The sequence below is a fragment of the Silurus aristotelis genome (genome assembly GCF_946808225.1).
Source record: "Silurus aristotelis genome assembly, chromosome: 23".
NCBI classification, from domain to species: domain Eukaryota; kingdom Metazoa; phylum Chordata; class Actinopteri; order Siluriformes; family Siluridae; genus Silurus; species Silurus aristotelis.
In genome coordinates, this window is record NC_139596.1 from 136,090 (window position 1) to 148,580 (window position 12,491).

A 12,491-nucleotide genomic window follows, 5' to 3' on the forward strand; every position below is an offset into this window, starting at 1 on the left:
CTCAGAGCCTAAACCCAGACATGATGCTCGGCTCAGAGCCTAATCCCAGACATGATGCTCGGCTCAGAGCCTAAACCCAGACATGATGCTCGGCTCAGAGCCTAAACTTAGACATGATGCTCGGCTCAGAGCCTAAACTTAGACATGATGCTCAGTTTAGAGCCTGATCTTAGACATGATGCTCAGCTCAGAGCCTGATCTTAGACATGATGCTCAGCTCAGAGACTAAACCCAGACATGATGCTCAGCTCAGAGTCTAAACCTCAGACATGATGCACAGCTCAGAGTCTAAACCCAGACATGATGCTCAGCTCAGAGACTAAACCCAGACATGATGCTCAGCTCAGAGTCTAAACCCAGACATAATGCTCAGCTCAGAGTCTAAACCCAGACATGATGCTCAGCTCAGAGTCTAAACCCAGACATGATGCTCAGCACAGAGTCTAAACTTAGACATGATGCTCAGCTCAGAGCCTAAACCCAGACATGATGCTCGGCTCAGAGCCTAAACCCAGACATGATGCTCGGCTCAGAGCCTAAACCCAGACATGATGCTCGGCTCAGAGCCTAAACCCAGACATGATGCTCGGCTCAGAGCCTAAACCCAGACATGATGCTCGGCTCAGAGTCTAAACCCAGACATGATGCTCAGCTCAGAGTCTAAACCCAGACATGATGCTCAGCTCAGAGTCTAAACCCAGACATGATGCTCGGCTCAGAGCCTAAACCCAGACATGATGTTCGGCTCAGAGTCTAAACCCAGACATGATGCTCGGCTCAGAGCCTAAACCCAGACATGATGTTCGGCTCAGAGTCTAAACCCAGACATGATGCTCGGCTCAGAGCCTAAACCCAGACATAATGCTCGGCTCAGAGTCTAAACCCAGACATGATGCTCGGCTCAGAGTCTAAACCCAGACATGATGCTCAGCTCAGAGCCTAAACCCAGACATGATGCTCAGCTCAGAACCTAAACCCAGACATGATGCTCGGCTCAGAGTCTAAACCCAGACATGATGCTCGGCTCAGAGTCTAAACCCAGACATGATGCTCAGCTCAGAACCTAAACCCAGACATGATGCTCGGCTCAGAGTCTGTATCCAGATTCAATGTTTATGCTGAAGTTTGTTTCCATTTGAAAAGGTTGAACATTACACATCTGGAGACAGAAAACATGCACAATTACAGTCAATTTTTCAATAAATATTGAGTTTAGCCCGCGACTTCATTCTAGTTTTCAGTTCTGTCTCACTGTGAATTTGAGTTTGACACCACTGCAAAAAAAGGGGAAAATGAAAACTATGGATTAAAATAAAGGTCCTTTATTTTAATCCATAGTTTTCATTTCCCCCTTTTTATGCGTCCCTGTTGTTTATTGTTTTAATTTTTAAATACCTAAAAATAAACACTTTCAAGTGTGTTTTGAATCCTTTAGTCGCCCACACAATCACACACACACACACACACACACACACACACACACACACACACACACACACACACACACACAATCACACACACACACACACACACACACACACACACACACACACACACACACACACACACACACACCCCACTTACACAACATGACTCAATACCTGTTGCGTGGTGCCTCTGTGAGGTGACGTCACATCCAGGGAGGGAGAATCTAAACTAAACGAAACGAAATTGAAATTCAAAACTTAAAAAAAACCAATCAGGTTAGAGTATTTTTGGCGCGAGCTGGAAGCGCGCGCTGACGCGAGCTTCTGTCCACGTCTCGGGTAAAGTGTGAGGCGCGCGCGGGTTCTGTTCGGAGGTAAAACATTTAATTATATTACAGCAAATTGTCCTGTTTCTACACTATTACTCTTTATAACTCTTTATAACTCTTTATACACTGTATTACTCTATAATATTATTATATTATACCAGAGAAATGGGGATTATATTTATCCTGACTGTAATGAGGTATAATTAGAGAGAGTCAATAGAAATGGATTAGAAGTCTGTTTTCTTTTTCTTTTTTAGTCACCAAAATGTTTCCAGGTTTTTCTTTTTTTCATAATTCTATAAATGTAGATTTTGGGCAAAAAAAACTAATTTCTTTTTTGTCCCTGCACTTGGACACGTTCTTGTGAACATCCTCCATGTTAAACCAACACAAACACAAGAGTAAAACACATGAGACAGTATTCACAATATAATCTCTCTTTTTTTTGGATTTGATCAATAAGGATAATTAGAAGATATTTATCTGAGTGTGTAATTGTGCTGGTAAGTGAAGGATTACTGTGGACTGCAGGCGTTGGATATTCTTTATATTCTTCATATCTTTGTGGTGGTCAGTCCACAGCATTAACACACATTCATCTGTTCCATTAAGTTTACATTAATATTTACATTTAATGGACATTTTTTCACCTTTATATCTGTGCATCATCTTCTGATTCATAATCTTACATTTAGTCAGTAAATTTGAATAAATAGACATTTTGGCTGTTAGCAAGCAAGTAAAATCAGCATCAACAAAATTCTTCTTTACAATGCAGAGGAAACAGAAGCTGCATCTGAAGTGGCATTTGGATGCATTTACACACTGTTTAATGCTGCACTGAGAGACATGTAATGCTTTAATCTGCACTTACAAATGCATTATTAATTTTAGATATTTTATACATAAAACGTTGAAAATATTTGACATTATTTAAAAAATCTGAATTAACTTTACAATGTGAAATTAAAAATCGCCAGTAGGTGGCAGCAAATCACTGTTAATAAGTGGAGCATTCCGATTGAACCGAATGATTTAAACGGGTTTTAATCAGATCTTTAATCAGATCTTTAATTAGATCTTTCTGAGGAATCGCACCGAATCTGTGCAGAGTTGAGAGAATTCACTTGCTGTTCTGTTGATTTCTTGCTGTTGGTGGTTCTCACACACACGTAGACAATAAAAGGTCGAATGTCATTACAGTTTCAAAGTTTCATTTGATCTTTGTGTGTTTTCCAGTCAAGAATGCAAAACTACTGTAAAGAGGAAGGAGAGAAGAGTGGATGGGACATAAAGCCCTCTCAGATAGTGAGTAATCATTTCTAGAGAAGAATACTGTATCTGTAATTTCCACAAAGCTCAAATTGTGTTTTCTCACATGTTCATAGAAAACAGAAGATCGTGGACACATACTGAGGTTCAATTACAGAAGCGATAAGTATGAAGTGAGCTATAATGTTCATCTGACCGTCCATGAGATTCTTCAAACAAACTCCACATTTAAGCGCATCTGTGAGAAATGGGGGAAAAGAGAAGGAACTAGTCATAAGGAGAGAGAAAATGTCTAGAGCTGCCATCACACCAGACTTCCCCAGCTATCTCCTCGACAGCAACGAGCTTCTGGACATCATGTTCATTAAATCTGATGGAAACAGCCATCCAGCGAAGATGAAGACACGCACTGATTATTCACGTGACAACTTGGTTAGTTTCTACATCAGGACTAAAGGTGATGGTGATAATATCCAAAAGCTGATGAAGAACTATGAATTAGGAAAAAGGGTGGATTACGTATGTGTGTGGGCAGTGAAAGACGAAAAGGTGAAAATGGCACTGAAGCGTGATAGAAGATTTAACAGTGTGATCTTCAGGAAAGGAATCCTCTTCGAGCAGGAGAGCGAGAGCAAAACAGATCTGTCTAACCTCGTTAATTATCTGGATGGAAAGTGTTTTTGGGTCCGTGTGTCACCTCATCCCCCCGGCAGCCAGGAGTCAAGTCAGGAGTTAAATGAAGAGATAAATGAGGAGTCAAGTCATAAGTGTAAAACACAGAAGAATATTAAAAGTGAAGTTCCTGATACTGCTCAGGAAAAGAACCCCAATGGAGATTCCACCAAGTGTAAAGAGAAGAAACCAGAGACACCAATGAAAGAAACAAAGTCTACAAAACACTTAGACATAAGAATGATCCCAAATTCAGTGGAGATCCTGAACCTTCTCCGAGCTCAGCATAAAGAATTGATAAAGATTCTGAAAGAACGAAAGAATCTGAAGAATAATGCTGAAGTAAAGAAGTTCTTCAGACAAGAGTATGATAAAAGTGTTCAGAGCTTTTCCGAGGTGAAGAAAGTGAGAAAGCTGTTGGAGATGTCCAACTCCGTCTGCCAGATCCGCAGTGATGGTATTGCCATAGGATCGGGGTTTCTACTCTTTGGTAGATATGTTCTCACCAATGCTCATGTTGTTGGAGATTTAGTCTCTAATTCAGCAAAACTGAAACAGCCTCTGACAGCTGTGTTTGGATTTGAAGATCTGAACAATGCAGGAAATGTGGAATCTGTGGAGAACGTTGTAGCTTACTTGAAGAGTAAAGATGACATGGAGAACCCTCTGGATTATGCTTTGCTGGAACTGAGCAAGGACGGTTCTGACCTGAAACTTCCTGAACTGTTGGATTATTATAGTTATCCTTCCACCAGTGGTGACATCTGCATTATTGGACACCCAGATGGTGGAATCAAACGTATGGACCCCTGTTTTATTATCCCAAAGCAGGACATTCAGCAAAAAGCAAAGACACACCTTCATCACAACTCACATGTTAATATGTGTCATGTCTTGACACAACGCTGCCTGCAGGATAATGCTCTGTATCATTCAAAAATCCCTTACCATTCCTGTTTCTTCCATGGATCTTCTGGCTCACCAGTGTTTGATAAGTCCTGCAGCCTGATTGGTGTCCACACCGGGGGTTATGCTTATAAAGAAGGAAAGAGAACGAGGAGTGTGATGGAATATGCCATGCCACTGTTCCCTGCTCTGGTTCACATCTTCACACAGTGCAGTGAGTTAAAAAGAGATGATGTAGTTCAGTATTTTGAGCAGAAAAGCAACATGAGAGATGTTCTACAAGAGGCAAAGAAACAGCTACAGGGAAATCCTGAGCCCATGATCATTGACTGATGATGATGAAATCCACTTACGACACCAAGTCACATCACCACCACCATCATCACCACCTGACAGAAGAGTTCCTGAAACCTCAAACACTGATGTGTTCAGTAGACACTTCTGAAGAATAAAATGCTGGAATCAAGAGGAAAATGAATCTGATGGACCAGTGATTGGTTACTGCATGTGTTCTGCAATCATCTCACTTCTGTCTCATGGCTTCATTTTACTGTTAGTTGCTTTTGTCTGTAATCAGTGACCTTTGTGGTGTCCAGGAGTTTCTCAGTGTGGAGCTTCTCTACTCCGAGTGTCTATCACACACACACATCTCTGCTCAGAGCATCTCCTCACTGCAGGACCTGCAGATCATCAGGTGTTGCCTTCTCTTTCTCCCTCTGAACTTCCCCATGACTGCTGATGTTAATATTTACTCTTTTCACTGATTTGACTTTTCTCTCTACTTTCATGATCCTACATTGTGCTTAATCTTCATTTTAGCAAACTATGAGAATAAAATCAAATGTGGAAAAGAGATGGGTTTCTTTTGATGTTCTTCCTGCTTGATTGTAGGTCTGTGGGTCATCTCCATGTTGTTGGCATGTTCCTGTGTGAGGTTCTGGTTTTGAATGTACATGTGGCAAAGGGTTAAATCGTTTCACACTCTCAGGATCAATGAACATGGAGCTCCATCAAACCTTTAAATAAAATCATCCCCAAACCCAAACCCATTTCTCCACACAGCGAGAACAAGCAGACCACCAGAAAGAACAAAAACACTCCAGACTTACAAACTCTGGTTACAGCAAGACTTCTTAATCACGCTGCACTTTAAAACAGGAAGTGAGCTGAAAGTGAACAGGACGTAGTTGTTATGAGGTTAAAGTGAGACCCTGCTGGTGAACAGAGGAACTATCCTGATCTCTCACTCAGCTGATATCATCTACACTGAACACATTCATAGTTCACACGTTTCACACTGTGAGAGTGTGTGTGAGAGTGTGAGAAACATTTTCTTCTCCACACTGAAGCTTATTTGGTGCTGAAATGTCGACTTCCTCAGACTTTCTCCTGGAGGTAGAAGGTGCAGTCCAGCCTTTGATCAGTTTCCTGTTCACACTCACACTTCCTGTTTTCTCTGAACATGATCTCAATAACAGCTTCAGTCTGATACTCAGGTTCTGGTTCTCCACCTCAGGAAGCAACCGTGTGAGTATGAAGATCAGAGAACATCATAATTTTCACAATAAAAATCTGCACAAACCTCATAAACACACACACACTTTTTAAACAAACAAGTCTGGACCACCCTCAGCCTTCACTCTCACTCTGGGAGAAGGAGAGAAAGAGGAGATTAAATTGTTTTATACAGACACATTTTACTGAGCTTTAAGAGGAGAAACAAGCAGGTGTGTGTGTGTGAGAGAGAGAAAGAGAGATGTGTACGAGATGTATAAAGACGTGCTTCTCTCCACTTTATCTTGGTTGCTCTTCACTCTCCATGGTGACTTTACATTCCATCCTGCAGCCACACAGCAGTGAGAGAAGATCCTCAGCTGTAGATGAAGGTTGTGGAGGTCCATCAGTGGAGTTGGTGAAGAGAGGAGAGTGTTGGTGTGGATGGTGTATCAGTGAGATGAGTTTTGATAAGTGAAGAATTTACACGAGGGAACTGATCCTGTCCATGTACATTATTGTGGAGCTTTTCCTGGTGTTGGTGTGGATGGAATTTCACCTGCAGGATCTTCTACTGAAGAACTCTGCTGGATCTCCAAAACTTGGGACAAGTCCTGTAGGAAATTTAATAGATTTCATCACATTTCATCACATCACCTCCCTGTCTCTCACTGTTCCACACAGACCTCCCTGTCTCTCACTGTTCCACACATATCTCACTGTCCCTCACTGTTCCACACATACCTCACTGTTCTTCACTGTTCCACACAGACCTCACTGTCCCTCACTGTTCCACACAGATCTCACTGTCCCTCACTGTTCCACACAGACCTCACTGTTCCTCACAGACCTCACTGTCCCTCACAGACCTTCCTGTCCCTCACTGTTCCACACAGACCTCATCAATCAAGTTACAAAAACAGCCTTCTTTCACCTTAGAAATAAGCTAAGAAATATGTTATCTATATCTGATGCAGAGAAGCTCGTCCATGCGTTTATGACCTCTAGAATAGACTACTGTAATGCATTACTAGGTGGATGTCCTGCATCATTAATAAACAAGCTTCAGTTAGTTCAGAATGCAGCAGCAAGAGTTCTTACTAGGTCAAGAAAATACGATCATATAACCCCAATCTTATCGTCCCTACATTGGCTTCCTATTAAGTTTCGAATAGACTACAAACTACTGCTACTCACTTATAAAGCACTAAATGGTTTGGCTCCCATGTATCTATCCAGTCTCTTAACACGCTACAATCCGTCACGCTCCCTGAGATCTCAAAACTCTGGGCTTCTAGTAGTTCCTAGAATAGCAAAGTCCACTAAAGGCGGTAGAGCATTTTCACATTTAGCTCCTAAACTCTGGAATAGTCTTCCTGACAGTGTTCGGGGTTCAGATACACTCTCCCAGTTTAAGTGTAGATTAAAAACATATCTTTTTAGCAAAGCCTACACATAACACACATCACACACATCACATCACAACCTTGTGCTCCAGAACATCTGATCACATGCACATTATCAACTTGTGCTGTTAATATCATGAACAGCAGCTACGCTAATTCCTCTCCACTGCTTCTCTTTCTCTCCCCATCCCGAGGCATCCTGAGGTTTGGCCAGCTCCAGTCACGTCCCACCTCGTGAAGATTATGGACCTATGGATGATCATGGAGAAGTAGATGCCGAGTGTTTAAAGGCCCTGGCATGGAGAAGCTGATGCTGGATCTATGATGATCACAAATTGTTCTGTATTGTTGAAAGATTTATGACCAAACTCTTGATGTCACCCATATGAGGATGGGTTCCCCTTTGAGTCTGGTTCCTCTCAAGGTTTCTTCCTCATATCATCTAAGGGAGTTTTTCCTTGCCACTGTCGCCACGGCTGCTCATCAGGGACAAACGCACACCTTCACCTTCACTGTTGTTTTCTGTAAAGCTGCTTTGAGACAATGTCTGTTGTGAAAAGCGCTATACAAATAAACTTGACTTGACTTGACTAGACCTCAGTCCCTCACATACCTCACTGTCCCTCACTGTCCCTCACTTTACCAAACAAAACTTTTTTGTTTCTCACTGTTCATTTAAATCTCATGTATTTCACTGTTTCACACAGACCTCACTGTCCCTCACTGTTCCACACAGACCTCACTGTTCCACACATACCTCACTGTTCCACACAGACCTCACTGTCACTCACTGTTCCTCACAGACCCCACTGTCCCTCACTGTTCCACACAGACCTTCCTGTCCCTCACTGTTCCACACAGACCTCACTGTCCCTCACATACCTCACTGTCCCCCACATACCTCACTGTCCCTCACTTTACCAAACAAAACTTTTTTGTTCCTCACTGTTCATTTATATCTCATGTATTTCATTGTCCCTCACAGGAGAACAACACCAGGAGCAGGATGAAAACAGTTTACTGTCTTGGTTAGTGTGTGTGTGTGTGTGTGTGTGTGTGTGTGTGTGTGTGTGTGTGTGTGTGTGTGTGTGTGTGTGTGTGTGTGTGTGTGTGTGTACTAACTCTCAGCAGGTACTGTGATGTGTTCATAAGTTGTTGAAGAAGTGGTTGTTGAGACAACAAATTAAACGGTATTTTTGTGTCGGGGTTAAAACCAAGCCTTTCAAACACCTCCATGAGATCCTACACACACACACACACACACACACACACACACACACACACACACACACACACACAGAGGAAGAAAACCAGGAATAAAATTACTTAAAACACATGGGTGTATCAGTGTGTGTGTGTGTGTGTGCATGTGTGTGTGTGTGTGAGTGTGTGTGTGTACCTGCTTCAGCTCCTCTGTGTTGTAAACTGTAGTGTGAGATGAGATTGGAGCTCCTCTGTGAGTCACAACTCTGAGAACATCATCCACAGATACACCACCTTCATCACCCTCAAACACCTCCTCCTCTTCATCACACACACCACCCGTGACACAGGACTGTAACACACAGACACACACAGACACACACACACACACACACACACACACACACACACACCTTTAGTGTACACACCATTCTGTAGCAGGAAGGAATTAAATGAGATCTGTGTGTGAGTCCCCTCAGCTTTACTCTGTGTGAGAAACTTTAGCATTGTGTGTGTGTGTGTGTGTGTGTGTGTGTGTATACCTGCAGCAGGCCGGTGCTGTGTGTGTGTGTGTAGCGCAGTGTGTGTTGTGTCACTAGGCTCAGTGCTCTGGTAAATCCGTGCGCTGGTTCAGGATGAGAGCAGAAATACAGCAGCATGTTCATGTAGTCACACACAGGCGGGGAGTGGGCGGAGTCTGAGAACAGAGTAAAGAAGAACTGCACGCACACACACAGACACACACACACACATAGAGTACCATAAATTCAAACACTCTCAGTTCTCATGAAGGAGGCGTGGCTTGTACATGTCAGTGGTAGTTGAGGTGTGGGCACAATGACACACACACGCACACACACACACACACACACACACACACACACACACACACACACACACACACACACACACACACAATACCTTTCTGAGGTTGGTCAGTCTGTCACTGGGTTGAGGTTTGGTTGAATCAGGAACAGGAAGTTCTCTGTGAGTTGGAAACCACAAGTCCACCTGCACGCACACACACACACATACACACACACATAGGAAGTTATTTCAGCAGTGTGTATACTCTGCCCCCCTCTGTGTGTTTGTGTGTACCTGTAGGTACTGCTGTAGTGTGATGACTCCACCCCCCTCTGTGTGTTTGTGTGTACCTGTAGGTACTGCTGTAGTGTGATGACTCCACCCCCCTCTGTGTGTTTGTGTGTACCTGTAGGTACTGCTGTAGTGTGATGACTCCACCCCCCTCTGTGTGTTTGTGTGTACCTGTAGGTACTGCTGTAGTGTGATGACTCCACCCCCCTCTGTGTGTTTGTGTGTACCTGTAGGTACTGCTGTAGTGTGATGACTCCACCCCCCTCTGTGTGTTTGTGTGTACCTGTAGGTACTGCTGTAGTGTGATGACTCCACCCCCCTCTGTGTGTTTGTGTGTACCTGTAGGTACTGCTGTAGTGTGATGACTCCACCCCCCTCTGTGTGTTTGTGTGTACCTGTAGGTACTGCTGTAGTGTGATGACTCCGCCCCCCTCTGTGTCGAGCTCTTTGAAGTGTGTAAGCGTATTTCTTAGTTGTGCCTGTGAGGGAAGTGGCCACGGACAAGCAGCGCTCAACAGGAACTGACGCCAGTCCACCATCCCACAGTCCTGCACACACACACACACACACACGTTACACCTAAACATTGAATATTAATCAGAGGTGAAAGGTCAGAGGTCAGGTTGGTGTACCAGTGAGTCTATGAGTCGCATCCAGGCTTTAAAGAGAACATCTGAACCCATGCAGAGAGTCAGGACCTCACACAATGTACCACAGGACACCAGACCTACACACACACACACACACACACACACACATTATTACTCACACTATTTCACACACACATGTATCAGAGTATAAGTGTTATAAATATATATTCTCCTCCTGACCTGTAGGGGCGATGTTGAGCAGATGGGAATGCAGGTTGTACAGCTGCTGCACAGTTGGAGAGCCCTTATCGGTCACTTCAGGAGGGAGTGTGTGGGATGGAGGGGGCGGAGTCACCACCACACGTGTGTCTCCATCGATAAGAAAGTTGCTACATGCTAACGTCAGCTCATGTGTGATTTGTGAGCCGCTCTCGATGTGGTGACGAATGATGACTGCTAGCTGATCAATGCTACACACACACACACACACACACACACACACATGAAGCATCAATTAGTCATTAAAAACACATTAAAACAAAATATATAATATTAAAATAAAATAATAAAATAACATTTGTTCAACTCCACTTGTACTCATCTAAATCTGTACTTTTAGTGCAATAATCCTCTTTATTTATAAAATGTGCAATAACTTTTATTTGGTTTATTTTGCTGGAAGCTTCTGCCACTAAAACTAATTCCTTGTTAAGTGCTAAGTAATAATAATAATAATAATAATAATAAATGACAGTATGGAGTCTCAGATTCCTGCATGTTTCCTGTTCCCAACATCTAACCTGTGTTCACCATCCTCCACACACATCTCCAAAAAACTCACCAACACACACCGATACACACAGACACACACTGATATATACACACAGTAGTGTGTAGTGTGTGTGTGTGTGCAGTGATGTTGCTTTGTCCTGTGTGTACTGTGTGTTTGCAGTATGTGTAGTGTGTGTGTGTGTGCAGTGTCTTTGTAGTGTGTGTGCACGGTGCAGTGTGTTTGTAGTGTGTGTGCAGTGTGTAGTGTGTGTACAGTGTGCAGCATGTGTGTGTGTGTGTGTGTGTAGTGTGTTTGTGTGTGTAGTGTGTGTGTGCGTGCATGTGTTTGTGTATAGTGGGTTTGTGTGTGTACTGTGTGCAGCATGTGTGTGTGTGTGTAGTGTGTTTGTGTGTGTAGTGTGTGTGTGCGTGCATGTGTTTGTGTATAGTGGGTTTGTGTGTGTACTGTGTGTGTGTGCAGTGAATAGTGTGTGTAGTGTGCAGCGTGTGTGTACTGTGTGTGCGCAGTATGTGTAGTGTGTGCTACGTGTGGGTGCAGTGGGTGTAGTGTGTGTGCATGTGTGTAGTGTGTGTGTTTGTGTGTGTTTGTGTGTACAATGTGTGTGTGTGTGTGTGTGTGTGTGTCTGTGTGGTCTATGTGCATGTGTATGTGTAGTGTGTGTGCAGTTTGCAGCGTGTGTGTGTTTGTGTGTAGTGTGTTTGTGTGTGTGTACTGTGTGTGTGTGCAGTGTGTAGTGTTTGTGCAGCGTGTGTGTACTGTGTGTGTGCAGGGTGTAGTGTGTGTGTGCAGTGAATAGTGTGTGTAGTGTGCAGCGTGTGTGTACTGTGTGTGTGTACAGTGTGTAGTGTGTGCGTGTGCAGGGTGGAGTGTGTGTGTGTGCAATGAGTAGTGTGTGTAGTGTGTATGTACTGTGTGTGTGCGTGCAGTATGTGTAGTGTATGTGTGCAGTGATGTTGCTTTGTCCTGTGTGTACTGTGTGTGTGCAGTATGTGTAGTGTGTGTGTGTGCCGTGTGTGCAGTGATGTTGCTTTGTCTTGTGTTTACTGTGTGTGTGTGCAGTATGTGTAGTGTGTGTGCAGTGTGTGTGTGTGTGTGTGTGTGCAGTGTTGTTGCTTTGTCCTGTGTGTACTGTGTGTGCAGTATGTGTAGTGTGTGTGCCGTGTGTGTGTGTGTGTGTGTGTGTGTGCAGTGATGTTGCTTTGTCCTGTGTGTACTGTGTGTGTGCAGTATGTGTAGTGTGTGTGTGTGCCGTGTGTGTGTGTGTGTGTGTGTGTGTGTGTGTGTGTGTGCAGTGATGTTGC

General features: G+C 43.5%; 2 protein-coding genes across 5 annotated transcripts in view; one reads left to right on the plus strand and one right to left on the minus strand.

Annotated features, from left to right (window-relative positions):
• Positions 1–1,706: 1,706 nt before the first annotated feature.
• On the plus strand, positions 1,707–5,459 carry LOC310718656 (serine protease FAM111A-like). 2 transcript variants are annotated; one of them, XM_083527574.1, is made up of 3 exons: positions 1,707–1,801; positions 3,001–3,064; positions 3,145–5,459. In XM_083527574.1, the coding sequence occupies exon 3, from the start codon at positions 3,230–3,232 to the stop codon at positions 4,937–4,939; it is 1,710 nt and encodes a 569-aa protein (XP_083383700.1). In that variant the 5' UTR covers positions 1,707–1,801; positions 3,001–3,064; positions 3,145–3,229; the 3' UTR covers positions 4,940–5,459. The 2 variants fall into 2 exon arrangements, with proteins under 2 accessions (XP_083383700.1, XP_083383699.1); XM_083527573.1 differs by having other exon boundaries at positions 1,729–1,801; positions 2,996–3,064.
• Positions 5,460–6,283: 824 nt separating this feature from the next.
• The window catches only part of spef2 (sperm flagellar 2), a 40,365-nt gene continuing 34,157 nt past the window's right edge, over positions 6,284–12,491 (minus strand). For all 3 annotated transcript variants that reach the window (XM_083527572.1, XM_083527570.1, XM_083527571.1), the window contains 8 exons: positions 10,638–10,867; positions 10,440–10,534; positions 10,203–10,355; positions 9,631–9,720; positions 9,252–9,428; positions 8,906–9,061; positions 8,629–8,748; positions 6,284–6,714 (listed from right to left, as the gene is read on the minus strand). In XM_083527572.1, the coding sequence (XP_083383698.1) occupies positions 6,616–6,714; positions 8,629–8,748; positions 8,906–9,061; positions 9,252–9,428; positions 9,631–9,720; positions 10,203–10,355; positions 10,440–10,534; positions 10,638–10,867 (1,120 nt within the window). In that variant the 3' untranslated portion in view covers positions 6,284–6,615. The remainder of the gene's footprint in view (positions 6,715–8,628; positions 8,749–8,905; positions 9,062–9,251; positions 9,429–9,630; positions 9,721–10,202; positions 10,356–10,439; positions 10,535–10,637; positions 10,868–12,491) is intronic.